General features: G+C 52.6%; 2 protein-coding genes across 2 annotated transcripts in view; both read right to left on the bottom strand.

The window, feature by feature from the left end:
• Positions 1–1238: 1238 nt before the first annotated feature.
• LOC131906284 (zinc finger protein 862-like) lies at positions 1239–10148 on the bottom strand. Its single transcript, XM_059257040.1, has 4 exons — positions 9974–10148; positions 5481–5592; positions 3657–3761; positions 1239–1969 (listed from the first exon to the last, which is right to left on the bottom strand). Exons 1-4 carry the CDS (start codon positions 9995–9997, stop codon positions 1239–1241), a joined length of 972 nt encoding a protein of 323 aa, XP_059113023.1. The 5' UTR covers positions 9998–10148.
• A 1489-nt stretch (positions 10149–11637) lies between these two features.
• Positions 11638–27741, bottom strand: part of LOC131906870 (SCO-spondin) — a 53721-nt gene continuing 37617 nt past the window's right edge. Inside the window, exons 72-103 of the mRNA XM_059257695.1 lie at positions 27480–27576; positions 27185–27384; positions 26732–26892; positions 25552–25712; positions 25168–25391; positions 24862–24903; positions 24546–24701; positions 23917–24126; positions 23609–23776; positions 22641–22772; positions 22300–22546; positions 21908–22060; positions 21787–21833; positions 21188–21532; positions 20736–20903; positions 20105–20235; positions 19737–19861; positions 19448–19494; positions 18749–19027; positions 18311–18469; positions 18026–18142; positions 17228–17366; positions 16884–17086; positions 16645–16772; positions 16387–16529; positions 16247–16293; positions 15278–15495; positions 14587–14682; positions 14384–14453; positions 14044–14174; positions 12382–12532; positions 11638–11807 (exon numbers count right to left, since the gene is read on the bottom strand). Coding sequence (XP_059113678.1) covers positions 11785–11807; positions 12382–12532; positions 14044–14174; positions 14384–14453; positions 14587–14682; positions 15278–15495; positions 16247–16293; positions 16387–16529; positions 16645–16772; positions 16884–17086; positions 17228–17366; positions 18026–18142; positions 18311–18469; positions 18749–19027; positions 19448–19494; positions 19737–19861; positions 20105–20235; positions 20736–20903; positions 21188–21532; positions 21787–21833; positions 21908–22060; positions 22300–22546; positions 22641–22772; positions 23609–23776; positions 23917–24126; positions 24546–24701; positions 24862–24903; positions 25168–25391; positions 25552–25712; positions 26732–26892; positions 27185–27384; positions 27480–27576 — 4718 coding nt within the window. The 3' untranslated portion in view covers positions 11638–11784. The remainder of the gene's footprint in view (positions 11808–12381; positions 12533–14043; positions 14175–14383; positions 14454–14586; positions 14683–15277; positions 15496–16246; positions 16294–16386; positions 16530–16644; positions 16773–16883; positions 17087–17227; positions 17367–18025; positions 18143–18310; positions 18470–18748; positions 19028–19447; positions 19495–19736; positions 19862–20104; positions 20236–20735; positions 20904–21187; positions 21533–21786; positions 21834–21907; positions 22061–22299; positions 22547–22640; positions 22773–23608; positions 23777–23916; positions 24127–24545; positions 24702–24861; positions 24904–25167; positions 25392–25551; positions 25713–26731; positions 26893–27184; positions 27385–27479; positions 27577–27741) is intronic.

Below are 27741 nucleotides of genomic sequence, written 5' to 3'. Positions count from 1 at the left end.
CATTCCATCCTTAGGGTGGTCGAGAACCCGTTGAAGCCCTGCTGGCCGGGGCAGGGCTTAGAACTAGGGAAGGCTTTATGCACACCACACTACTAGAATCCTGAGGCTTGGAAGTCAGACCTGTTATTACCTCCTAACACTAAAAAAATAACAAAAACATGAAGAGAAGCTTTGCTCTTTCTCTGGATTTTGGAGAAACTTGACCACCCAGTAGAAGGCTCCTATGATGATATCTGTGAGGAACATCTGAGCTACCTACTGACCCTGACCACCAATGGTTAACTGTTAAATTCTACTTGCTTGTGATAGTTGAGAGCTGGGGAAAATTCAAGTCACTCAAAGATCTCAGTGAACAGTTTCCTTAGCTACCAACTCTCCAGGAAATTAGGTAACCATGAAATAAACACAAGTTGAACATTATCATCTAGTGTGGTCCAGCAGAGCTGTACCAAATGGAAGGAAAGTACCAGGCTGGTGGTCAGAGCTCTGGGCAAAGGCCAGCACTGGCCACAACAGCTTGTGGATTCTAGACTCCATGAGGTCACTTCTTCCTGAGTCTCAGTTTTCTCCCAATATGGTGAATTTAGCAACTCTTGCTCTATCACCTCAGAGTAACCTTAGACACAGCTCATCACATAGCATCTGTGAAAACTCTGATGTTAAAACATTAAAGATACTAAATATCACAATACAGTCTATGCTCAGTTTGTGATGGACTGATTCTTGAGTTCTGTGGCTGTTCTGAATGCTGGATAAAGATCACCATTCCTTCTATGGAAAGTCAGGATGCTCTGTACCATGAATTAGGCTTTGCTGTCTATAAAACAGAAGATAATCCAGCAGTTGTCCCAGTTAAATGAGTTAATACCTATAAAGCATTTAAAGCAATATCTAGTGCCTTAAAATAATGTGAGCTGGGGCTGGGGAGATGGCTTAGTGGTTAAGAGCACTTGCTGCTCTCCCAGAGGACCTGGGTTCAATTCTCAGTACCCACATGGCAGCTCCCAACATTTATGACTCCAGTTTCAGGAGATCTAATGCCCTCTTCTGGCTTCCACAGGTACTGCACACACGTGATGCACAAACACTTGTGCAGACAGACACTTACACAGATAAAAAAATAAATAAAAGAAATATCAAAAAAGAGAAAAGCATGTGTGCTCTGGTGAACCTATGACGTCAGTGATGAATACCACTACTGTTGTTTTTTTTAATGTCACTTTCAATATGAGTCTCCTCTAAGGCACAGCAATCAATAAACACATTACCTGGCTGCAGAATTCAGTAGTGTCCTTACACAAAGTGTTGCTACTTGAGGGATTAAGGATGTCACTGCCAATTTCTTTTTGCCTCAAATCTGACATGCAGTCTAGATGCAAAGCAGGGATGGCTCCACTCCCTGGAGGGTCCTCTAGTTCAGCTCTTGGGCTTGACAGGAGCTCAGCTATGCCATCAAAGTCTCCCAGGGGCCCTGGAGGGTAGAACGTGGGACAGTCTGCAGTGAGGAGGTGGTCAGGGCTGGCCAGGATATCTGCAGAACTCTCCCTGAGACTCTGGAGGTGGGCTGCCCAGACGGGGTCCTTGGCGGCCAGGGCGTTGACACAGAGCATGTGGGCCTTGCTCTTGGCGTGGTATTTGAGAGTTTCCACCTTGAATGGTCCTGTGTAGCCTTCTATTAATCTTGACCGTCTGTCCCTGCCCGATGGGTATTCTCGGCAGACAGCACAAAACAGAGCCGTCTGTTCCTCATTCATGATCAACCATGGAAACTGTGTGAACCACAACTTCTGGACAGAACGGGGGTTCTTGTCTTGGGGGCTGTTTCTTCCTGTCCAGTCTCCCTCGATGGCACTGTTCTCTGTGCTGAAGTGGGCAAGGCAGGCTTTCTTTTGAGGTGGTAGGTATGGTCCTTGCTCTCTGGTGGAACCCTGCACATCTGTTTCTTCCATGTAGTTCATGTGGGTTTTTCCTTTCAAAGAAAGAGATCATTGAAATTTGAAATCCTATGGTCTGAGAGCCATCAATATACAAATGGTAGGGCACACTCAGTCCAAAATGACACCCCCTCCTCTCTACTTGCTCTAAAGACTATCATAATTGAATTCTCGACTTTCATTTGCCTGACTCCTCATACCCATCTTGCTTCCCCAGAAGGAAATCAAGCAGGTGTGCTTTAAGCAAATGTTTCCTTTCAAATAAATTAAAGGGGAGATGGATACATTAGATCAAATGGACATGGCTGCACTTTGACCAAGGCCACCTCAGACAGTGGCCCTCTGTTAGGTTCAGAGCTTACTTAGGATAAAACACGGAGCGCAGGGCAACACAGGGTTTAAAGAGATGGAGGAGCCAGACTGCAACTCACTCGTAGGAACTTCTTTCTGGGGTGGGCCTGGCAGAGAGGCCCCTGCATTCTGCTTAAGAACCTAAAGCAAGGCAGCCACCTATTCGCTGGGCACAGCTGCAGTCCCCAGACAGACAGCAGCTGGTAAGCTGCAATCCACCTCTGCATACAACAGTCCTCTTCATCTTCTACAGGGACTGTGCTCCAGGCCCCTGGCAGATACCTGGGCCATGGAGGGTCCTAGGCTATGTACTGTACTTTTCCCCATCTATACATAAAAGCGATAACATTTCATTTATAAATTAGGCATAGTAAGCAAGTGGCAATAACAAAATGGAACATAATAATATTGTAGTTGAAGTTATGGAAATGTGGCCTCTCTTCTTTAAAATACCTTACTGCCTTACATTGACTGTGGCTGACAGTCGGTTAATCTAACACCACGGGAGTCCGTGGATAAAGCGAGTACACACTGCAGACAAACGGGGCTACTGCAGTTCCAGCTGGTGATGCAGACGAGGGACTCAGGACTCAGTGTCCCTCTATTACACCCTAACCTTTCAGAGTTCAAAATGCTCATGGCCTCATGAAGCCTTTTCTTCTTCAAACTAAACTACAAGTTTCTTTCTTTACAGAAATGAAAACTGTAATTCCCTGGAACCACTTCTTATCATCAAGCTAAGTTTCAGTGCTCAGTGGCCAAGGGCTCTTTTTAATTCAGTCTAAGAACTGGGCACAAAGTTACTAACAGCCAGTAGGCCACAAATAAAGAGCCACGCAAGGGGAGACAAAAGAAAACAAATGGGCCTCTGGGTTTCTTTGCAATCACAGCAGTCCAGAGATGCCTGTGGTCTAGCTGAGGAAACCACAAGAGGGCAGACGCTGTGGATCTGACTCACACAGGAGAGAGCCCCACTGCCTGGGTTCTCGCAGGAGAACTGGGTTAACTCTGCCATCTCCTAAAGCAGAGACGCCTCCCTTAGGACTCAGCAGATAGCTGTCTCACTGTTCCGTTCACTTGATGACAATTTTAGACCTACTGTGTGCCAGGCACTGCCATGGACACTGAAAATACAGCGGGAAGTAAGACTGTCACACCACCTTGGAGTTTTCAGTATTAACACTGGCTGTAGGGCAGAAATCCAAGGAGGGGGTTGAGAGGGTGGGGTGCATACTCAGACAAGTGACGTCTGTGGGAAGGACATGTTCCTCTTGCGCATGGTGGGAACAGGCAGATAGGGTGCGGTTGGCTCCTAGTGCCCACCCTGCTCCTTGTCAGTATGTACCGCCTTCATGAACAGACCACACTCACCAGGATGATGGTTCAGGAGACACCTCTGGCCCTGGATGTTGCCTAGCCATGGCTCAGCCTCTTGCCCAAATGCATGGAACAGCTCAGGATTGGCAGCAGTTGGTCCTGAGTTGGGAACACGGAAAAGCCATGAGTGCCTGGCTCCAGGTCCTGACACCAAGGGGGGACTCTACCTGGGACAGCCTCCATGTTGTGAGATCGTGGGTGGTAAAGGAAAGTGAGAATCAGGTGGTCTGGCTTAGTGGTTTAGAAATTCTGCTATCTGTGAGACTGCTAAGAGAATAGGGTAGCCAGCAAAATCAAGGGCGGGCACAGGCAAAGCTAAAATGACATTAAATTGTCAGGTTACAGGGCTGGAGAGAAGGCTCAATCCTTAAGATCACTGGCTGAGCCAGAGGACCCTGGCTCAGTTCCTAGCACCCATGTGGCAGTTCATAACCATCCATAACTCCAGTTCCAGAGGATCTAACACCCTCTTCTGGCCTCCATGGGCACCTGGCATACACAGGATATACAGACATACATGCAGGAAAAACACTCATACCCATAATAATAAAAGTAAATAGAAGGCAACCATGTTGGACATAGATCCAGCCCTGGCACACAGTCCCACTTGCCAAGAGATGCCAGAGAGCTATACTTGCACATGAAAACTCCCTGTAGCTCAACATTGGCAATTTAAACACTTTGTAGACGCCCCAAACTTAAATATCAAAAGCCGAAACAGCAAAGCAAAATGGAACAGAACTCCCACTGTGAGTCAAAGCCGGCTGTGAGCTACTGCTTTGCAACTTGAAGCTTCAGAGTCTTGGTGGTTTTCAACTTTATAAGCAGGCACAGCGATAGGACCCAGCCTTGCTACAACCCCACCACCCACAGAACACTGAGGTCACAGCTCCCATACCCTCATCCAACAAACACAAGTTAATTACCCTCATCCAAAAGGCTCAGGGCCATGGGGACTAGGGATGTAGTTCAGTTGACACAGTGCTCACCTAGAAAGCTCAAGGCTCTGAGTTTAATCCCAGCATTTGGGGAGGCAGGAAGATCAGAAATTCAAGGTCATTCATGGCTTTTTAGGGAATTTGAGGGCCAGCCTGAGCTACATGAGACTATCAGGTTTTGGAATTTTTCAGATTTTTAAGTATTTGCACTTTATTAGTAGAGTACTCCTAATCTAAAATACTCCAGAAATCGAGAACCTATGAGTGCAGGTGACTCTCTAAAAGTTTCAGAGTTTGCAGGATTTCAGATAGCAGACGTTTGGATTATGGATACTCAATCTAGAATAGAACATATGTGTGCACAAACATTTGGAACACAATCACTTCTGTCCTCGGTACAGAAGGTAAGACAAAGCAGAGAAAAGTGTGTTTGAAACTAAAACAGAAGCGATGAAAAACACCTACATTTGTACAAAGTTTCCCGGTTCATTTCATCTCATTAAACTGCCTTAAGAAGAAAATCAAAGCCTATGAGGTTGAAAGCACCCAAGCATCAGTGTGTGGAGCTGGAGAGAGAAGAGATTCGCAAAACCAGTGCTCTGGCCACCACTACTGACTCCCTCCAGGATCCCAGGGGCTCCACAGACCCAAAGACTGTTTCCCACTCTGCACTGTGGAAACAGCCCAAAGCATCAGACCGCCTGGCATTCTCTATTTGTCCTGGCCAACTTACAAAAAGGAGAAAGGACTGGGGTTGAGCAGATGGGTAAAGATACCCAGAGAAACCCAAGAATTGCAGAAAATTCCCCAGTATGTCCTGACCCACGTGAGGCTGGGGACACGGATCTAGACTGGCCGTGGTAGATGCAGGAATCCTTACCTAGAGGTGCTGTCTGCTTGTTGGAAGCAAAAACGTCCTTCTGGGGCTGATTCAACATCATCCATTCCTCCTGTAGCAAGTACAATGTGATGTCATCAAAGGTCACAGGAACCTGAGAGAAAAAATGATCCCTGCTTAAATATCAAGTTCCTGAGACACATCTTCCACACTGGCAGTCAGAGCTCCTACTCTACGAATTTACCAGTGTGTGGGGGCAGTGTGGGAAGCATTATTGATGTACATACACAACCTGCAACCAATCTCTCTTGCTATGTGAGTACACATCACAGTGGAATAAAATTAGGAAGTCGCAGCCACTGAACTCAATCAGAGCCTTCTTTATGAGGCTGACCTAAGAAGTCTCTATTTTTACATTTTGTGTGTGTGTGTATGTGTGTGTACACATATGAATGTGTAGAGCAGAGATGAGTATCGGGTGTCTCTCTCAATTGCTTCTCCTCATTTAAAAAGTAAAAAAAAAAATAATATTTATGTGTATGAGTGTTTTGCTTGCATGTATGTATGTGTCCCACACTCATGCCTGGCCCTGGAAAAGTCCAAAGAGGGTGTCAGATCCCCTGGAACTTGAGTTATGGATGGTTGTGATCCACCATATAGGTGCTGGGAACTGAACTTGGATCCTCTTCAAGAGCAGTAAGTATCCTTAACAGCAGAGCCATCTCTCCAGGCCCCAGAAATTAAAAAAAAATGTTTTATGTTCATTCCCATCATTGAAACAGAATTACTATTAATTGGTATATGACCTCCAAATGTTTTATCTATGAATATATAAAAATGGAACATTTTTAAAGTAGTAGTAGGGGCCAGCCAAATGGCTTAGCTGGTAAAGGCACTTGCAGCCAAGCCTAATGACCTGAGTTAAGTCTCCAGGCCCCACTTGGTAGAAGGAGAGTACTGACTCCTGCAAGTGCTGACCCCTGACTTACACACATACAACATGATAAAGAAAAAAACGACAGTAGTGAAATGATATTGCAAAACATTCACTTATAACAAGTATTTGTGCTTACAGAGTCTTCCAAATGCTGCTGCAAAGTGGACTCCACTAAAAGGAAGCAGCCAGACAGGAAGGAGGCACGTGCAAAGACAGTCTAAGGGGATTAGTGTGGAGAAGTGTGTGTGTGTGTGTGTGTGTGTGTGTGTGTGTGTGTGTGTGTGTCGGGGGTGAGGTGGGGTGGGATCTGATCCCAGGATGAATGCTGAACATCAGGACCAGAGGGCAGTCTATCCCTAGAGATGCAGGTTTTTTTTTTTTTTTTTTTTAAAGTCTGTCACCCACAGGATATGGTAGAGCACACCTGCCCATCAGTTGGAGGCTGCCAAAGAGTGACCAAGAGTTGAAGGTTGGCCTGGTATGTATAATGGGACCCTATCTCTAAAAACAAACCAACTAAGCAAATGAAATCTCAAACTCTTGTGAGCAGGGACACAAGGCTTCCTATTCACGCCGCTTCTCCAGGTTGAGAAGGCACCACAGTGAAGGCCGATGGTCCCATATCTTGAGCAGTACAATGAGGCAGAAACTGAATATGGAATGAAGACATGTCTTTTTACCCAGGGTGACACACAGATACCTGGCACCCTTCTTTTAAGCTACATTGTGGCAAACACCTTTCTGCTTCTGGGTGACTAGTATAAAGCCTCAAATCTGCTTAAATAAGAGAAATTTCTTACCAATGTAGGATGCAAAGTGTATGTGAATATTCTATTTTAGCTGGTTCCTCTATTAGGCACTCAAACTCCCTCAACACGAAGCTCAGTCCTCACTCTAGCTCATCCCACAGGAGTCTCTCCTCCTCCCATCACTCAGCCTACCTTGATCTTTCCTCTCTCTATACCCCCAAACCTAGATCCCCTAACTACCTTTTTCTCCCACTATTTATAGTCTGCCTACCCATCAAGGTCTTATCCACATTCTGTCTCTTAGGAGGGACTTCCTTACTAGTCCCAGTGTGGTTCCTATCCCAACCTAGGAATGCCTCAATTCTCCCCTACATTGGGGCAGGAAACCTGTGCTTGGCTGTTTATTTTATAAGATGCCTCACAGGCACCACTCCCTCTCCCCCACAACATCACACAAAAAGGATTTCATAGTCAATTACTTCATTTTTTTCACTCAAAATACACTTGTTAAGTGTTCTTATATGCTGCCAAACAGTGATCTGTAGATGTGGAAAGAGACTCAAAGTGCAATAACAGAACTGGATTGGGACAAAAATGATAAAGGATTGATTATTTCCATAAGAAAAGACAGAGATGGCCAGGAAGCAACAGACACATCCATGAAGTACGTGTGCAGACTCCTACACATGCCCAGCACCACCACCAACACAACCCTCAGGACAGCGTGGTGGGCTAGACTTGTGTCCACCAACCTCCTTTATGAGTCATCCTTTTAGAAAATGCTTGCTCAGAGTCTCTTAAATACCAGGGGTTGTTCTACAGTTCTAACTGGAGATACTACAAGTAAAGCCAAAAAATATAGAAACAAGTAAGAGAAATTTGTAGACACCAGGGCTGAGACAAAAACAAAACAGAATAATTGGATGCAGGATGACAAGTCTTTGACCTCTTTCCATATTCTATCAATGACAGGCAACATATCCTACCTACAATCCAACAGCCCAAGATTGCTTTTAGTTAATAACTGTCACAAAATATCAACTAAGCGGTATTCTGGCGAAGAGATGGAGCCATTGCAAAAGGACTCCCCAATTTCACAGCTTTCTGCTCAGAATCTGAGTTCATTTTCTACCAGGCCTTTGTCTTTTCACTGGTTTGCAATGCGGCTTTACTGTGAGTTGCTTTCACAAGGTTTCTCTCATTTTTGGATAATGTTCTCATCTCTCAGGGTAGAAAACATATACACTTGGGGAGGGCTAAGCCTTTTGGAGACACCCTGCAATCCAGACTGGAATCAAGGGGAGATTTCTGAGCCTTGAGATTTTCAATTAGTGGTTGGATCTGAAAAAAAAAAAATCAAATTCCTTTGCTTCCTCCAAAAGATCTATATTCCTCTGTTCGTTTGTTAAAGGTTAAGGAAGGCTACTACTGAGAGAAGAGCTTGGAAATCAACCTTAAACCACTAACTCTAATCTTGATGCCATTTTTAATACCCACAGCCCCATTTCCTCATCTGAATTCAAGTTCAATCTAAACCAATCTGAAGATACTACTCAAGAGAAAGGGCCCTTCCTTTTAGTGTGTGCGCTGGTGTGTTTCCCATAGTTTCTAACACACGCTGGCCAAACAGCTTTCATCCAAGTACAGATCCAGTTGAGCTTGCCCTCACCCAGATATTCTGTAGACTGCTAGATCTGGAAAATCTCTGTAGCTAGTGAACTGGGTGAAGGGAGGATGGAAGAGAAGCTTACACAAAGAACAACTGCTTTTCTGAGACAGGAGCCTTTCCAGATAAAATTATGGCACCAAAATATCCTCCTCATCTTTCCTCTCCCGTGGGCCAGCTTTCCCAAGTGCATCCAAGTTACTCAAGTGGAAACCACAGAAGAGCTCTCTGTAGAATAAGGTTCCTTTCTATTATTCTTGTACTTCCAACATCTTACTCAATGCAAACCTCGGAGTACACGTGTTTATTAAATGGATACAAAGGAGATGGAGAGGGACAGAGGGGAGAGAAGTCATATAAGCATTTGAAAACGTTTGTTGAGAAAATTCCTTCCGTGCCCCACCCGCAAATCCTCAAGAAGGGCTGCAAGAGCTGAGGATGTAGCTCAGTGGGTAGAACCCTTGTCTCCTCGGTCCAAGGCCCCCGAGTCCGATCCCCAGCACTGCAAGCCTGCACAAAAGAACTGGATGCAGAGAACACCAGAAAAGAGGCTGCCTGTCTCTCAGGCAGTGTGCCCACAACCCAGCAATCCTGTCAATGCTCCTCTGCTCCACTTTCTACCCTACCTCATCTCCCATCTCCAAAGCCTCTTCTTGCCCAAAGCCTTGAAGTAAGATTGTGGAGTGTGTTTCTAAGCCATGCCCACATTCTTCATGAAGTAGATAAACTAGAAGTAGAAGTATGCAAGAAAGTGCCAGGAGCCTTTTTTCCCTTTCTTGGGAAGGAGGAGCAAGGAAAAGCCAGGCTCTCTCTCCACTTCTCAGTTCCCCACCCTTTGACTCCCCTGGCGTCCTATGCAGCCTCTATGTCTTAAAAGCAAGGCCTCCTCCAAACGCCAAAGGGAGGAAAGGGAACCAGAAGCACTTTGGCATCACTATGCTTGGCTAGTCCCCCACCCCGAGACCACAGGCAGAGTGGCCACAAGCAGAGGAATGGCTGACCCGAAGTGGGGTCAGGGAGTAGGGGATGCTGGGGCCAGGATGAGTAAGTATCTCCCAGCCGAGGAAGATAAGGCAGGCAGGCGAACACTTTCCCGCAAGGCTAGCTCATCCAAGGCTAGCTCATCCGCTAGCCCAGACCGGGAAGAGCGACAGAGAGCAGCCCCCTGCCCTTCCAGCCCTACCTTCCCCGTCTCCCCGGGCTCCATGGCCAGGTTCTAGCGGCCCTGCAGACCGCCGCCCTCCAGGCCTGTTCCGAGGCCGCCGCGGCCCACTCGGGACTTGGGATCCCGGAGCCGAGTCACAGGGGCAGGGGAGACGAGGCAGCAAACTTCGCTCTCCCACAGCGGGAGGCGGTAGCGTTTGAGCTGGCAGAGAGAGTGATGAGCTGGGACCAGTGCGGTACTAGCGCAGTGCTTTACGGCTGCCACCTCCCCAGGCAGAGAGGCTCACGGGAGGTGTAGTCCAGCCTGGAGAGTGCAGCCTGGACCGGCTCCTCTTGGTGTGAGTAACTCCCACTAGCACACATGTCAACAAGATTAGTCAAGAAAGTAATACTTTTTCCTTACATTTCTATTTTTATTTCTTAAAAAATAAAAACAAAAACAAAACAGCATGTCACTTCATAGCCCAAGGTGGCTACAACGCCTGAACGCCTGATTCTCCTGCCTTAGCCTCGTGATTACAGGCCAGTCCATCATGCTGGATTTATGGTGTGTGTGTGTGTGTGTGTGTGTGTGTGTGTGTGTGTGTGTGTGTGTGTGTGTGTGTGTCCACAGGCCCAGTGTTAGAGTTATAGGTGAGCGCTGCCCAACCTACCTTCTATGGGTGCTGGGATATAAAATTATGCCCCCACAAAGACTTGTACAAAAATGTTCAAATAATAGAAAACCCAGCAGCAACAGAAATCTCAACTGGTAGATAGATAGGCAAGCCACAAGGAATGTCCATCAACTGGCAGATGATGGGCGTTTTGTAGAAGACCCATGCAATAGCTACTATTTATCATTAAAAGAGAATGAACTACTGTTGCATGTTATAATGTCAGTGAGCCTCAGAATCATCAGGTTAACTGAAAGAAGTCAGAAGTTTGCATGAAATGTCCAGAAAGGGCAATTCTATTGAGATGAAAAGCAAGTTTAGTGCTTGCCTGGGGAATCAGGAGAGGTTGGTTGTCAGAGGGCAGGGAGCAATGGAAATGTTCTAAAACTGGACGACAGTGATGTTTGTGCAACTTTATTTTCTAATCAAGTCATTATAGTTTAAAGGTAAAAAAGAATGAATTTCAGGTTGAGTGTGGCACCTCACATGGGTAATCTCAGTACGCAGGAGGCAGAGGAGGTGGATTTTTGTTGGGTTTAAGGCCATCCTGGACTATAGTGAGTTCCAGGCCAGCCAGGTCTCACACAGTGAGACCATGTCTTGAAAATCACACACACAAGCTGGAGAGATGGCTCAGTGGTTAAGAGCACTGGCTGCTCTTCCAGAGGACCTGAGTTCAATTCCCAGCAACCACATGGTGGCTCACAACCATCTATAATGGGATCTGATGTCCTCTTCTGGAATACGGCAGCCTGAACACTCCAGAATTCCAGAATTCTCTGTGTTGTGATGGAATCACACTGGGTTGAAGGATATGACACTCATATCTAATACAGGAGCTCTTCAGACTTCAGATTCAACCCTGTCCTACAACAGGGAACTCGGGCAGTGATGGGGAGTGACTTATTCAAGGGTGCCATGAGGACGCATGGTGGGCCCGCCAGAGCTGCTGCTCAGGTCCAGGCTGAGCTCTCCCTCCAGTCCCCTGTTGGGCCCAGGAACAGAGACCACACAGTAGTTTGTCAGCATTAGTTGCCAGCATTACTTTATTGGGAATATGCTAATGCCACAGGTCTAGAGCCAGAGGCGGGCAAGTGGGCACTGAAAGAAGTGGGGAATTGCCGCAGAGCCCCATGGTCACGAGAGACAGCCCGGATGCATCCAGCGGAGCCTGTCAGTGCTTTGAGAAATCACCATCTGCAGACAGAATTTTGAGATGGGCTAGTGAGAAGATGCACTAGTGAGACAAAATGAGTCAGGGCAGAGGACGATGAGCTAGGGGACGTGCAGGGTGAGCTGGAGGACGAAGATGCCTGAAGGTGTGCAGGGTGCCGCCAGTTCCTCCGTGCCCTCTACCTAGGTTGTGGTGTCCCTCCTGTGTCTCCCCCACACTTGGCATACGACCTCAGTTATACACATCAGATAAGTAACTTAACCCGCCAGCTACTTGACATGCATGCCCTTCAGAGTCCTCCCAGCAAGCCTGTGTACATGTCAGGCCTGTTCAAGGGATGGGGTCCTGAGTACTGACCTCAGCAGAAGACTGAGATTTGAACCAGGTACAATTACTGCAAACACCCAAGTTTATGTGTAATTGGAAAGGAAATAAGCAGAATGCTGGGGAGGGGAAAGGATCAGACTAGACTGGTAAAGCCAAGGAAGAAGGGGACCATGTGCCGTGCATGCATGCTCCTAAGGCCTCCTGAAGGGGAATTCTGACCTGGCCCAGGATGGTCCTACAGAGCCCCTCTCCCTCCTCAGCCAGACCCACCCTGGCAGGCACTGCACTGGCAGCTGTGAATCTCTGGCAACACCACTGGCTCTGTGTGGCCGTCAGGGCAGTGGAGGTTCAGGAGCCGCACGGGGCTATCAGGATCTAGATGGTAGCTACAGCAGTCACACAGGCTCTGCAGGTAGGGCTCCTGGGCGAGAGAAGCTGGTTGAGTGGGTAGGGAGCCAAATGGGAAAGGGCCAAATGCCAATTGTTCCGGACTCCCAAGGTAGCCTGGGCAGCGGGGAGCATCACCACCAAGCCCCCTTCCTCAAGAAGTCCACTTTCTTCACCCCACCCCCAGCATATCTGAACATCCAATGAATGAATGCTTCAGGGTAAGGATGTGGCTTCCACCCTAAGCAGCTTCAAGCCTAGATGGAAATGGGCTAGTCATACAGGAAACAGCTAACAAACTCAAAGGGAACGGTTGGGATCCTAAGCATTGTGGACTGCCCTTCCAAACACTCCTGCCCCCACAGAACAGTGACTTAATTTTACCTATAACCTTTGAATAGTTTATAACTCTTAGAAATTCATACAGTATCAAGTTCAAAAATGGTAAAGGTTATTATCTCCGAACTCTGTTCCTGTTTTCTTTCTTTGCTCTGTGTTTTATAAGTTCCAAATGTGTTTGGGGAAAATGTTTCCAGGAGGGGCAGGAGTACTCGGGACAGCAATACCACAACACGGGATTGAGACAAAGCATTTTGGGAACCAGAGAGAAAGCACCATTAGCTCCCAGTATTAGCTAACCCAGTTGAGCGGAAGCAGAAGGGAATGGCCTCAAGATTAGATGTGAGGTGCCGGGGGCCAGGAGCCAGGCCTCCATTCAAAGGGAATGTCAGTGGTCTGAGTTACAACTCTCCAGTTTGGAAGCTAAGAGAGTCAGGGGGTGAAGCAGGGTCCAAGGAGAGCAAGCAGAGAGAACTTGATTCTGGACTTGTTCGGGTGTAGACTTTACAGGAAAAGCCTGGGAGGGCTTATCTGTAAAAAGCCAACCCTGTACCCCCTCCAGATGTGAGAATGATGGGCCTGGCCTGTGGGGCGTTTACCCAACCACCCCCACAGTTCCCCAGAGTTTTCTTGAGTGCGAGCAGCAGGAAATATTAGATAGAAGGATTTATTGCGGAGAATATCGCGGAGAGAAACAGATAGAAAATAAAGGATAGCCTCGAGAGGGCCTGGAACCTATTCCAACGGGCCCCGACTGCCTCTGCCCCAGGGTTTTTATAGAGACGCCAAGGGGTGGAGCAAAAGACCTCCTCCCCCAGCACAGCCAAGTGCAGACCATCTCAGACACCTGCACTCAGGCCCGTGGTCTAATCATCCTCTATGAGGACCTGCTGGGTAAAGCCACGAGGAACCCGAGAACGGGCTCCCACACTGGCCTCAGCCACTTTCCCTCCCCAAGCCTTTCTCTGTGGGCATCTCGGCTTACTGGCTCAGAGAGACAAAGTTGTCTGAGAGGCATGCTCTGGGCATGTGTGTATACCACCACCTTGGAGAAGGGCTCTGACACCCCATAGTTCTGTCTGCTCTGTGAGAATGGACTGTATTCCTCATGTGCTCTGGGTTCTTCCAAGGTCCTCAGCTAGTGTCAAGCCCTCAAGGGCACTGGCTGACCTGCCCGATGGATCTGTAGGGCAGCCCCCAGCTCACCTCAGTCATGACATTGGTGCTGGACCTGCAATGCCCACTGCAGTAGCTCACTTCTACGAGATCCAGGCGGCAGGGACCCTTGGTGAGGTTTCTGAGTTCTGTGAGGTGCCGGCAGGAGGCTGGATCCTCCTCTGGGGGTGAGGGGGTAATATCAAGACAGAGGAAGAAGCCATGCCTGGGGGGACTTTAGGCAAAAGACATGTAGGGCAGAGCCTGGGATGAGGGAGCCACTCTGATCCCCATGCAGGCAAGCCTGGGGAAGGTGGGAACAGCAGGCTGGGTGTGAGATGGTGAGGCAGAAAGATCTAGGCCAGAGAAGGGCGTTTACAGGTACCCATACCCTGCATACCCAGAGTGTCCCGTCGACAAATGGGACAGCAGCTCTCTGGCTCCTGTACCATCACTTCACCCTACAGAGAGCCATCCATGGTCCACTCAGGGGGACATCCCATCACCCCACACTGCCTGCCCAGAAACCCTAAGACCAGCCGTGGAGGGAAGGCATTGGGGGGCTGTCAAGAAGACTACAGGGCCACAGGGTACCTGAGCACAGGTGAGGCCTGGGCAGTGTCGAGTGCAGAAGCTCTTCCCACGGAGGCAGAGGCAGCTCTCACAGGGCTCCTGCCATTCAGATCCAGGCTGCAGGCGGGGGAAGCTCTGGTTGGTCTTTCCTGGATTTTCTCTTTTTTCTTTTGTAAGATTTTATTTTTATTTTACTCTCTCTGTCTCTGTCTCTCTCTGTCTCTGTCTCTCTCTCTGTGTGTGTGTGTGTGTGTGTGTGTGTGTGTGTGTGTGTGTGTGTGTGTGCGCGCGCGCGCGCGCGCGCGCGCGCGCAAGTGCTTGTGGAGACCAGAAGAGGGCATTGGATCCCCTGGAGCCGGAGTTACAGGTGGCTATGAGCCACCAGATGTGGGTGCTGGAACTAGACTCAGGTCCTCTGAAGGAGCACTACACGCCCTTTCTCTTTGAGCTGTCTCTCCAGCCCACTGGACTTCCATGGTAACACCTCAATTCTAAACCCAGCCTGGGAGTTCCAGCCAGTGCACTGGCCCAGGACCGGAGTCTGGTTGGGAAAACTCAATACACTAGAGCCAGGGGGGGTTGAACCCAGGGCCAGCTGGGTCCCGAGAGTTCAGAGCCTGTGTGCTACTGCGGGGCTGGGGGTAGGCAGCCAGAACAGCTACAGGTCAGTGGGTGGGGAATGGGCGGACCGGAAAAGCAGCTGGTGTCTCACCACGTGGAGACGCCCATGGTGCCAGCATTCACAGTGCTCTTCGGGAACACAGCCGCCTGTCCGGCTGCGGAAGTGCCCGGGCTGACACACACAGCCAGGAGCCTGTGCCTCGGGGCAGTCTTTCCAAGCCACTGTCATGTTCATTTCTGGACATGTCTTTTCGCAAGGCCCCGGCTCCCCTGGGGCCGCATGCTGCCATATTTCCCCAGGAGGGCACCCTGCAGGAAGACCATCCACCCGCTGTCTTTGTCCGCTCTGGATCCAGCACAGATTGCCCACCCCGCTAGACCCCTCAGGCACTTTACCCGTCCCCTTCCTACGCTGCCTCCTGGCTCCAGCGGCCATCCGTCAGCTATGCCTCTCCCTCTGATCCATTCCTCGAACACTGGCCCAGACAGCTCTCACCCTATAACCAATCCTGTGCACCTTACCTCTGCATTTCCAGTACCCCATCACATCCTAAGGGCGTTGCCTGCTTGCCAGAAACTCAGAGACAGTCTCCTGCTTTTATTTGTTCTGAGGGCTGGCCCACCTTCATCCAGCACCTAGGCTGGGTGCTTTGGAACTTGCCAGGCCTGTGTCTGAATCCACAGATCCCAGTGTGTCAAAGGTGGGCAACTTCAGAGTCTGGGGTTTCCCAAGCCAGACTCTACTTTTCCACTCACCCCTCTGGACCTCAACTTCTTCATCGGCAGGAAGCACCCTTTCACTCCCTGGCCTCACTCATGTAGCCTGGCTCAGTGCATGCATACTATATCGGTGAATACCGCCATGAGTGGAAAAGACACACGGGGTGCTTGGGGACTGCAGAGTGGGGAGTGCTGGGTGGGCCTCAGGGCAGGGAAGTGGTCCAGGTGGACAAGAAGCAGGCATTTCCTGAAGCAAGTAGCTTAGCCGGGGTTGTAGGCAGGGCCCTCTTTCCCTGAGTCGAGTCTTGGCTTTGGAGGGACAAGGATGGCCGTGTCTCACCCTGACAGTCGATGAGGGAGCAGATGAAGGATCCACCTTGACAGGTGCTAGGAAGACAGAAGCAACTGCTCAGAGGCCCCCAGCCCCTCCCCACCCCAATCTCAACAACCCTGCCCTCCAGTCAGGCTCTGGGCCCTCACCAGTGTGTGCAGTTCCAGGTGAGCACAGTCCCTGGGGGCAGCTCCCGGGCCTGTTCTTCCAGGGGTAGGGTGAGGCCCCAGGGCAAGGAACGCTGGGAGCAGGGGCAGGCAGCCGGGGAAATGCACGTGCCATTGTGTAGCAGCTGAGGTGGACAGGCGCAGTTACACTTGGATCCAACCCCATGACTCCCCAATTGCCTCTCCTCTCCCTGCCCCCTGACCCCTGCCTCGAAGCCAGAATCCAGTGGCCTGACTCACCTGCCCCCCAGGGCAGCTACAGCCAAGCTGGCAGGCTTCCTGCACACAGATGGTGCCAGGTTGCAAGTGGGAACAGAGGCTCGGGCACAAAGTGGCACAGGCACTGAGCACCTGCCCAGGTGGACACTCTGGGAAACATACACAGTGAGGCGGCACTCGTGTTATAGACAGCCTCTGCTACCCACTGCATGGGCCAGCAAAGATGGAGGGCTGTGCAACTCCAGGCCCAGGGTACTCACCAGGGCAGCCCTGCAGGTTACACTCTTGCCACTGCTGCGTGTCCAGGGCCTGGCACGGTGCACCCTCAGGACGCTCCTCACAACTCCTGTGGCGCACCATGGTGCCCCCACCACAGACAGCTGAGCACTCGCTCCAGGATGACCAAGGTCCTAGGACTGGACACTCGAGGGGTGGACACACCAGGGACCCATTGATGCATGTGCTGTGGATAGGGTGCACACCAAGAACTCAGGCCCCAAGTCATGACAAACAGCTTTCATCCCCCAGCAGTGCCCAGAACCTGGACCTGCCTCATGTCACCCACCCAAAGCCCTTGGCCTGGTTTGGCAGAAGGGCAGCATACCAGTTATGGCAGTCCAGCTGGACCACCTGTGTGGGGGCCAGCTCCCATGAACCATTGGCACTGGGCAGGCCACAGTGGCAAGAGGAGATGGGCACACAGTGTCCATCCTGCACCAGCTGACCAGGGGGACATCGGCAGCCTGAGAGGAGCAAGCAAGATTCGGTGTTTTAAAAAGACTTGAAGCAGAAGGGTGATTTACTGTTAGGGAGGAGGAAGGGGACCGGGCAAAGCAGGGAGGAGGAAGGATGGGAAGAGGGAGAAATGGTGAAAATATAATATACACTTGTATGAACATGTGACCCATTATCTGTACAATCGATACTTGCTAATAAAAGGGTTATAAAATTCAGTGCTTGGGACAAGGGTTACATAATGGGTTCCTCCAGCAGCCAGACTGTGTTCAAAGCCCAGTCTCACCCTCTGGCCATGCCTGGGAGACATCCCTACACTCTTCTACACAGTAGTTTGTTTTGAGATAGGGTCTTGCTGTGTAACCTAGGCTGTCCTTGAACTTGCAATGTATCCCAGGCTAGCCCTGAACTCATGGCAATCTCATGCCTCAGGCTCTCAAATGCTGGGGTTCACCAATGTATGCCACCACAGCTGGCAACCCAGCAGGTTTTGATAGAGCCACTAGGGGGGACTCGAAGTGGGTGCTGAAAGTGACTCCAACAGTGTACTTTCTTACCCTGCCATGATCAATAGTCTGACCCTTCCCCTACTTTACCCCTGCGTCTGTAGTGAAGAGGGCCTGGACAACCCAGATTCCCCAGGCCAGGCTGTGGTGTGGCCAGGTACCTGGGCTGCAGGGTCCCTGCAGACACTGAACACCATCCCAGAGGTCAGCACAACTTCGAGGGCATTGGTTGGCACAGTCAAGTGTAAACACGGTGTCCCGGGTTTCACAGCTCTCCCCTGGAGTCCAGAAGTAAAAGTCTGTATTGGAGTCATTCTTGCCTACCCCCCACCCCCAGCAGACTCTCTTTTCCACTATTGACCACCTGGGCAGAGGCACCAATCCCCCTCAGGGGCCATTTCCAGTGTCCCAGTCTCTGCCCCTTGGGATGCTGGGATACTGGTTACCTGGGCAAGATCCCATATTGCAGCTTTGTGTTTGAGCCCATGGTCCACGGCAGTCTCTTCCAGAGGTATGTCTTGCCTCTCTCCAGCGCAGCTTGAATCCTCCACTGCAGGGCACTTGGCAGGGGCTCCAAGGTCCCCAAGGACCCCATTGGCATGTGTCTCAGGAAGGAAAAATAAAAACAGAACTGCCTCAGGCATCCACCCCAGGCCTCGTCTCCTCCCCACCTGGAAACATGGCCGAGGTCCTTCAGGTTCCTTTTTTCTTTCCTAACTGCTACTGGGATTCTACCACATCTCAAACCCGGAGGCAAGCAGAAGGCTTAGCAGGTTGCCTCACTCCTGACAACAGAAATGAACCTATGGCTAGCCCCATCTGGACAGCGCCCTGCTGCTAACATGCCAGACACATCCCGCCTGCTGGCCAGTATCCCTCTTTACCATTGCAGGCTCCAGGGTCAGGGCAGAGGCGTTGCTGGCTGAGGGGCACAGTACAAAGTGCAGGGTCTCCTGCCCAGGGCCTCCCCGTCTCAGGGTCCAAGCAGAGGCGGTTCCGGTACTGCTCTGAAGCCAACAGAGCAACTGAGGTCACAGGCAGGCCTGATGTGTTCAGAGGCCAGTGCCTCTCCAGGGCAGTCTTGGAGGCAGGGGCCAGGGCACTCGGGGGCAGGCAGGGCCCACAAGGTGACCACTCTGACCATCCAGTCAGAGGCAGAAGACCTAGAAAGGCAAAGGGTTTGTGCTGGTCTCGGGGACTTTTCAACCCAGAGAGCCCAATGGGCAGGCAGGAAGAGCTCAGAGTCATGACCAGAACAGGGAGTAAATAGGAAAGACTAAGAAAGGTGTCGGCAGCCGGGCGGTGGTGGCGCACGCCTTTAATCCCAGCACTCGGGAGGCAGAGCCAGGCGGATCTCTGTGAGTTCGAGGCCAGCCTGGGCTACCAAGTGAGTTCCAGGAAAAGGCGCAAAGCTACACAGAGAAACCCTGTCTCGAAAAACCAAAACCAAAAAAAAAAAAAAAGAAAGGTGTCGGCAGGGCAGGGTACTATTTGTCTAGGACTGTCCTGGCTTTAGCAATGCAAGCTCCATGTCCTGAAGCATTCCAGGGCTAACAGGACAGTTCTCCCAAGGCCATGATTACCTTCACACCCTTGGCTGGAACACTGCAGCTCTCCACTCTGGCATTCACTGTGGGAGAAGCACATCAGGGTGGGCTTTGGGGGATAGGAATCTGCTGAGCCACGTATGGCCCATCAGCCTGAGAGCTGGGTGCTCTGGGGCAAGATGAGCAAGCTGTAAAGTTAGGCATCTCGGGGTCACTTGATCTCAGGTTGGAATGGTCCAAACAGGCTCAGCCTGGCCTCTGCTGAGTCAGGATGCCCTTGCCCACTCCACTTCTGACTTCTGTGCCCCCTCCTCCTAATACTCACCATTCCTTACAGCCTAGCTGCAGGCGGTCCCCAGGGGCCAGGGTCACCCTAGCTCCCTCTCCCGAGGTATACCAGCAGTTACACTGTTCTGGGAGAATGCAGTCCCCAGCCTGCTCCAGCAGGCCCTGTACAGAAGCAAAGTGAGGAGAGTTTGGGACTGTGGAGGGACCATGTCGCCTATGGGCCTCACACCATGGTGGTTTCCAACAGTACACATGTGTGTTGCTGAGCCCGTGTGTGGGGTGGTGACCAAGTAGGGTTCCCAGCACGGAAGTGATGTGGTCCCTCTGGGCGTCCTGGAGAGGGGAGCCAGGGGAGTTGGGCAGAGCATCCCCTTCTTGAGCATCTCCCCAACTTCCAGAGCTCACCTTGGGACAGTAGCAGCCAGGCTGGCAAGGCAGCAAGTCCTGGCAGAGCTGAGGGCTCAGATGTGTGGCACAGAGCCCCGCACAGGGGGAGCCACAAGACCGGAACTCGAAGGGGGGTGGGCAGCTGTCCTCTGAGGGAGAAGGAAGAATGCTGGTTGAGGAACAGCCCACAGACACCATCTCACCACAAACCAAGTGCATGCTACACAGTCCCAGTGACACCTTTAAGAGGTCACTTGGTGATAGTACAAGACTGCCCTTCTGCTGCTTGCCAAGGAAGACTAGCTCCCCCAAACCTTCCACCTGGCTCCTGCTCAGCTCATGTGCCCCCAGGAAGGATTAGGATGGCTGGGCCTCGAGATCCAAGAAGCTGGATGGAGGAGGGACTGTGGGAGGCGGAATTATGGTGGGTGCTCTAGGGATTGGCAGGTGGGGCACAAAGGGACAGGCTGAGGGACAGCTTCAACAGAAGCTAGGCAAGATACCCCGCCTCTGAGGCAGCTACAAGAGGAAAGAATGGGCGAGGGTCAGTGCAAACCCTGGGCACTTGCACTATGGTCTTGTGGGTCTACATGAGGGTACCTAATACTACCCGCACTCTGCTCTTTGACCTTTCATCCCCGGGCCTTACCTGAGCAGTTGCCAATGGTGCATGGCCGGAAGTGGCCGTCCAGACGTGTGCAAGGAGCGCCCCCCACAGCCCGGCCGGGTGCTGGCCCCTGGTGTCGGTAACGCTGCTGCACCAGGACCTTACAGGAGCAGCGTGTCCAGCTGCTCCAGTCACTCCATATGCAGTCCTCTAGAGACGGGCAGGGATGTAGGCTGGCGGCTCCCATAGCATCCCCTGTGCCCACACCCATGCCCGCCCTAGCCAGAAAAGGGCAAGAGGGAGCCATGGGTTCTGAAAGGCCCCACTGGGTGGATTCCCTCAAAGTAGGTAAAGAGAGCATATGGCAAAGGCTCTGAAGGGCACAAAGCAAGGTGTTGTGGGGTAGATAGAGGGACATTTCATCGAGATAGCCTTGCATAGGCAAACACTTATTCCCTGAACTTGCAAGGAAGGAAAGCAGGCGAGCAACTCACCCTGGCAGGGCCCTGGGTAGCAGGCCTGAGTGTCCAGGTGTGAGAATGTGTCATTACACATGGAGTCCTCTTTGGTCAGTAGGCAGGGGCAGGATCCAGAGCGGGAGGCTAGGCCTGTGCCACAGCTGCGTGAACAGGGTCCCCACGGTCCCCAGGAGCAGGTCTCTGGCAGCTGCAGGCACAGCGGCTGCCCACAATGCTGGGTCTGGGTGTCTGGGCCCTGGCAAAGTAGGCTCCCAGGCTGAGGAGCTGACACCATGCAGGATCGAGTGCGAACCTGGCTTCCACCTCCACAGGAGACAGAGCAGTGGGACCAGGAGGACCACAGCGTCCAGCCCCCAGGCACTGTAGGAGGGCGCAGGCGAGGTTAGAGTAGCAAGGGGGGGATGGTGAAGACCCAGAGGTTAGGTTGGGATCCTTGTGGCACAGAGGGTGGCATTGTGTGTGTGTGTGTGTGTGTGTGTGTGTGAGAGAGAGAGAGAGAGAGAGAGAGAGAGAGAGAGAGAGAGAGATGGGGAACACAGGATATAGAAGAGATGGCCTGCAAGACACAGGCCAGTAAGGGGGTGCTGGGGTGAGGGACAGGATGGAGCCCAAACCTGCACACTCCGTGTCTTTGCAGATCACTCCCTCTGGGGTGCAGGAACTGGAAAAGAGCCTGGATTCAGGGTCCTGCTATGCAGCAGGGCAGTGGGGCACCCTTCCCTGGCCTGCACTTACCATTGCTGGCACTCTCCCTGCAGCCAGCTGTCCCCCAGGGCACGAGGGTGGTCTTCATGTAGGCACAGGGGTGGGCAGGGGGCCTCGGGGCAAGGCCGGCTCTGTGACTGTTCCTTCTGACACTCCAGGGCCCACGAGCCTGATGTGGAGGACCTGGGCAGGGCCAGGGGCAGAGGGGGGGACAGACAGCTCATGCCCTGTATAATCCTTCAGGCTTCAAGGGGAAAGTCCAGAGAGAGCATGAAGGTGGCGGAGGAAAGGCCTAGGTGACCAGCACACACTGGGCCAGGACACGGGATGGAGCAGTCACTGAGGAAAGCGGCACGTACCCAGGAGTTCTGTCAGAGAGAGGGACAAGCCAGGCAGGAGACCCCAGTCACCCAGACCCATACCTAAAGCGACTCTGCCGCCCTTGAGGTCCACATGAGTGACTGCAGGGACTCCAGGCCGACCAGTGGCTCCAGGCACAGTGGGCAGGAGGTGGGCAGGGCTGAGCAGTGCACGAGAGTTGCCCAGCCTGACAGGAGCAGTTGTTGCAGGCATCCTGATGCTGGCTCCCTGGGGCCCAGCTGCGGCCCTGGGCATCTGTGCATTCACAGTGCCCAACTGGCACACAGCCACCGTCCTGCTCCAGGAACCCTGTGGGAAGTCAGCAGGTTGGTGCTGGTATCTGGACCACATCTGCCTTGCCACTGAGCTACCCCGAGGAACCAGAAGGATCTCTAACATGTACCTTCAGAGCAGCCACAGCCCAGCTGGCAGGCCTGGTCCTCCTGACACACGACTCCCTCCTGCAGGTCTGAGCAGCGGTGTGGGCAGCGGTTGGCACAGCTCACTATCTCCATGCCTGCTGGGCAGCCTTCCTCTAAAGTGGGGGAAGCACGATGTTAAGAACAGTTGGGTACCCCAAGATCCTTCTCTTTCTTGTCAGTGACTCCTAGAGGCTCCAGGGTCCATCCTTTCCCCCATATTGGTATAAATTGAAACATCACGGGCTTGCTTGGCAGAGCCCTGGGGTTAGGTGAGTCTAAACACACAGACAGCTCCTCTCCCCTCCAGTAAGTTCTCAGAACCTGGCTGGTCATCCAATAAGTGTTCATGAAGCTAGATTAATCTGTCCATCTCAGAAGCTAACACTCTCACTTAGTGGCTTACAGCCCTGGTCTGAAGTGTGAGGCAGTATGCAGGTGAATGGGGATTTCCTGATAGAGGAGTCTTGGAGTAGCCAAGACCCTTAGGGCTGGGAGCATGTGGAGGAAGAGCTGAAGCTAAGAGAGGAAGTGTGGGGCGAGGAGGGCTCAATTACAGTCTCTGGTTCAGTTTACGTCTGGGAGGATCACCTACACCCTTGACATCACACTGCAAGCTCTCCAGAAACTTTGCCTGGGCTAGATGGTTCTCCAGAAGTTAAGAGGACAAACAGGCTGGGAAGATGTCCCAGGGATGAGCCAAGTAGGTGGCAAATCTTTGAGTTCAGCTTCAGCCACAAAGGACCCAGATCCACACAGGATGTCCCTGCCCAGTACCCAGCTGCAGCCATCCCTTCCCTGAACATCTTGTTTTTCCTAACTAGCCAGTGAAGGAGCAGCCAGTCTCCTACACCCCATGGGTATAGTGGGAATGAAGTTAGAGATGGGGGTGGAGAGAGCTTTGCGGAAGTAAGCTCAGTAGGCAGGAAGTGACTGTCCGCCACTGCAGTACCACACGCCATGGGATTGCAGGACCGGATGTGGTGCCTCTCCCCGACACAGGATGCTCCCCCATTCTTGGGTGGTGGGCTTGAGCAGCTTCTGCTCCTCAGGGATCGGCCCCCTCCACAGCTGCGATCACACCAGGACCAGGGACTCCAGCGGGACCAGCCCCCGGGCACTGTTAAGAGAATAGTTCCATCAGGGTTTGGCTCCAGCAGCGAGACTGTGGCATGATCAGGAAATGCAAGGCAGCAGAGCTTCTCTGGGCTGGGGTCAGGGAGGAGCCTGAAGCTACGCGGTGTCTCCAGCTCCCCTCACCTGGACAGGCGCGAAGGTTGCAGAAGCGGCGTTCCTGGTACGCAGTCAGGATGTCAGAGCACCAGTGTCCACCAGGCCCAGGGGGATGGTATGCTCGTAGACGGCGCTGCTGGCCCACCCCACAGCTGCGGGAGCACGGCTCCCATGGGGCCCAAGATGTCCAGGAACAGTTCTCTGACCCACACCCAGGGCCAGGGCACAGGGGAGGAGCTGGAGGATGAAAAAGATCTGGAACCAGCAGAACCTGCCCCAGGCTCTCCTTCCTGACCCAGCTCAAGTTCAGACTTCCTCACCTGGGCCTCTGTGACCTCATCCACACCCCAGGGCTCCTGTTCTAGATCTGATAATGATGGGTGTATGGTTTTGACAACTGAGTCTATGTGCCTTGCTCCCATAGGGGACAGAAATCCCTGACTCATGGGGCTGTTGAGGGATCGGGGAACAACCCTACAGAGAGTATTTTGCCCCACACATGCATGAGAACCATGGGGCCTGATAGAACTTGGCAGAGCTCAGTAAAGTCAGACACTGATCTGAGATTAGATTAGATTATTCGATTGTTCTAGGGAAATTGGATATCGAGGTCCAGGTCTGGGTTTGGATGAGCTGGTTGGGCCTCAGAATCATACTTGTACATGAGGGTAGGTTGCATGGACGCTCTTGTAAGGAGTCTCCCATTGTACAGTTGCCCAAGCACAGGCGTGTACGGCTGCGCCATGTTGGGTGAACAGGGTCTGTGCAGCTGTGGGAACATGGAGACCACAACGACCATGGGCCCCAGCCACCTGTGGGAAGGAGGGGTAGAAGAAAGAGTGGGTGTACTTCCCAAGGAGTCAGCCAGGGTTCCAGCCCTTCCAGGAAGTAGGGATGGGGAAGAAAGAGGCACAGGGCTTGCTCTCCCCAAAGAAAGGCCATCCTGGAGGGGTGCTGAGAGACTCGGGGTACCTGCGAGGCTTGTCACTGGCTCCACTGTGGACCCTGCAGTCCCTGTGAAAGGAGACCCTGTTCAGGAGTGTTTGGGTGCCTGCAATGTGCCCTACCAGCAGCACACACACACACAGAGTGTAGAGCATCTTGCAAGATCTCCAGAAGTGCTGGTTGGAGACCTGAACAAGAGTCTAGAGCTGTTGGGTAAGAGGAAGGAAAATGCAGAGATCCCAGCGGGGATAGACAGGTACAGAGGAGGGCAAAGGCAGGCAGAGCCGTACCTGCTGGGCAGGTGTCTGCCTGGCTTCCTTCTGTTTCCCTTACCAGGGCATTCCGGGCTGAAGCAGTACTCTAGGTCCTGAAGGGGCCCGTGGCAACTCAGTCCACCAGGAACAAGTGTGGGATGCACACATTGGCGGGTTCGGGTGCGGGTACCCAGCCCACCACAGGAGCGGGAGCATGGACTCCACACGCTCCAGGGACCAAAGCTGCCATGGACCCTGGAGCATTCCTCCCTTGAGCAAGACAGCTTCCCGTGAACACAGGAGCTGTAAAAAGCACAGCATGAGGGGCGGGGCAAGGTGGCCAAGGAGGCACAGGCAGGGCAAGGGAGAGGACAGAGCCCAGGGTCCCCATCCTCACCTCACAGTCCCTCCTTTGGCCTCCCCCCACCTTCTAGCCCACTCCCCACCTTGGAGGGTCCCTTACCAATTTCCACAGACTGTTTGAAGCATCTGGCCTGGGTGCAGCTCATCTCCAGGTCCAAGGGGCTGGCCCTCATCTCCCAGAAGGGCTAGGTAGGTTCTGGAGGCAGTGCTGGCCACCCCCAGCTCCTGCAGCAGTGAGGCTGTCAGTACACAGGGGCATTCCTGGGTGCATGGACAGAAGGAGACAGTGAACTCTCCCAGGAAGTTCCTACTGGGCACCTATGTGGAGCCTCTGGTGAGACTTGGGGAAACAGAGGGAACGGGAGCAGGAGGGAGGACCTGGGCATCAGGAGGCATTTCCCGGCACACAAAGGACTGAAAGCCTGTAGGCTGTGAACCTGGGCAGAGAGTCAGCCAGATTTCTGTACAGAAGAGCTGGAGGGACACAAGCAGGCACTGGCAGAGACTGCAACAGGACAGGACTTGGAGAGGCAGAGAGAGTCCTGGCAGGAATCAGAGGAGTCTGGGTGCCTCGGTGTCAGTCCAGGCTGATGGTCAATGTCCTCCTGACCTTGGAGGAGCCCCTCCTCCCTCAGGCTTGGTGTCACTACCTCTTAGTCGAGAAAATGGGGCTAGGAAACATCTCAGGTTCTGGCTGGAGGACGCCACCAGGGTTAGGAATGGAATCCTGAGCATCTGTTGGGCTCAACAGAGCAGAGGGAGTACCTGCCTGCCATCTGTCCCCACAGCTGGAGGCAGAGATGTGGGGCCAGGTAGGGTGAAGGTGTGGGGGCCCCTGAGATGGAGGATGGGGCTGCTGGGCCACATGCCATGGGCAGCTATGGGGACTCAACAGGAAACTGCCCTTCCCTGCCAGGAAGACTGAATGCCACAGCCAGAGGGACACAGAGCAGCATGCCATTGCAGTGGCCTCAAAAGTCTTGTAGGTGTCCTTGAGCTGGGAGATCGGCTGGTAATGGGCACAAACCCAGTTGCTATCCCCAGGGAGCAGATGGCCTCTCGGAAACTAGGGACACCCTGGGAAGAAGCTGCCTCACCTCCACCTCCCTTTCGGGGCCCCCAATCTGCCACCCTGGATATCAGCAGCAAAGGCCTCTCAGGTTTGAGTGGCACTTAAAGTCACACGACAAGGGGGACTGTCTAAGAGGTCACTGACTCCTTGGGGGCAGTGAGCTGCCCGATGCCAGAGACAGAGGGCACAGCCTCAGGCTCCTTCTTACCTGGACACAGGCCAAGCGATGCTGAAAGGTGCCCTCAGGACAGTGGCACCCCTCCTCACAGCTCTCAGAGAAGCAGGCCACCTGTCCCATGATGTGAGCACAAGAGAAGGGGCACCCCTCACTGGGCTGGCATTCACGGTAGAGTCGGCCCGCTGGGCAGCCTGTCTCTGAGACAGCACTGGAGTCAGTGCCCCGTCACTGCCCTCACTGCCCACCTCTGTGCCCACCTCGTCTGTGGCCTGAAGGTCATAGTGTCCAGCCCCTCGGCAGTGTCCCTTCCCCAAAGGCTCCCCCATAGCCTGGCTGTTTCCTCCTGTACTTGCTCATCACTAGCAAGGGAAGAGCATGATGGGGACAGAAAGGGAGGAGTCTACGGGTACTCAGAGTCAGGGTCAAGGGACCTGATGGGACTCAAGGCTAAGGGGTTACTGGGGAGAAGCTGGCTGGGCTCACCTCTGCAGACCTGGATGTGACAAGTTCGGCTCTGTCGAGCCAGCCCAGGGCAGGGGGGTCGGGCACAGTGTCTAGAGCGTAGCTGCTCCCCTCCCCCACAGGAGACACTGCATCTCTCCCAGGGGCCCCAGGAGCTCCACATGCCAGGTCCAGGGCAGCTGGGCACCTCACGGCACCGCAGGATGCCTGCCACACAGGTGCTGGGGACAGGGAAAGGGGTTTCAGTGACAGGACCTGGTCCACGTCTCTGAAGGCACCATGGCCCAGTTCCACAGCTCACCCCCAATCTGCTTACCAGTTGTCACAGGGCCCAGTCACCACCTCTCCAGGTTCCAGGCTCTCCCAGGAGCTGAGTGTGGACCCTACTGACCGGCTCTGGTTCTCAGGGATCCCTGAAGGCCACAGGAGTAAGTGTGGAGACTCTAGACAGCACAGCAGCCTTCACCTCGCCCCACATCCTACACTCCCGACTTCTAGCACCCCGCCCAACAGCACCCATGTCCCGGAGGAAGGTGCTGGAAACTCTCTCTAATCTGCACTAGCCCAGGATGTGGGAA

Source organism: Peromyscus eremicus, chromosome 3, assembly GCF_949786415.1.
Source record: "Peromyscus eremicus chromosome 3, PerEre_H2_v1, whole genome shotgun sequence".
NCBI classification, from domain to species: Eukaryota; Metazoa; Chordata; class Mammalia; order Rodentia; family Cricetidae; genus Peromyscus; species Peromyscus eremicus.
Note: the sequence above shows the minus strand (reverse complement) of the source record. Positions and strands in the feature narration are given on the sequence as shown.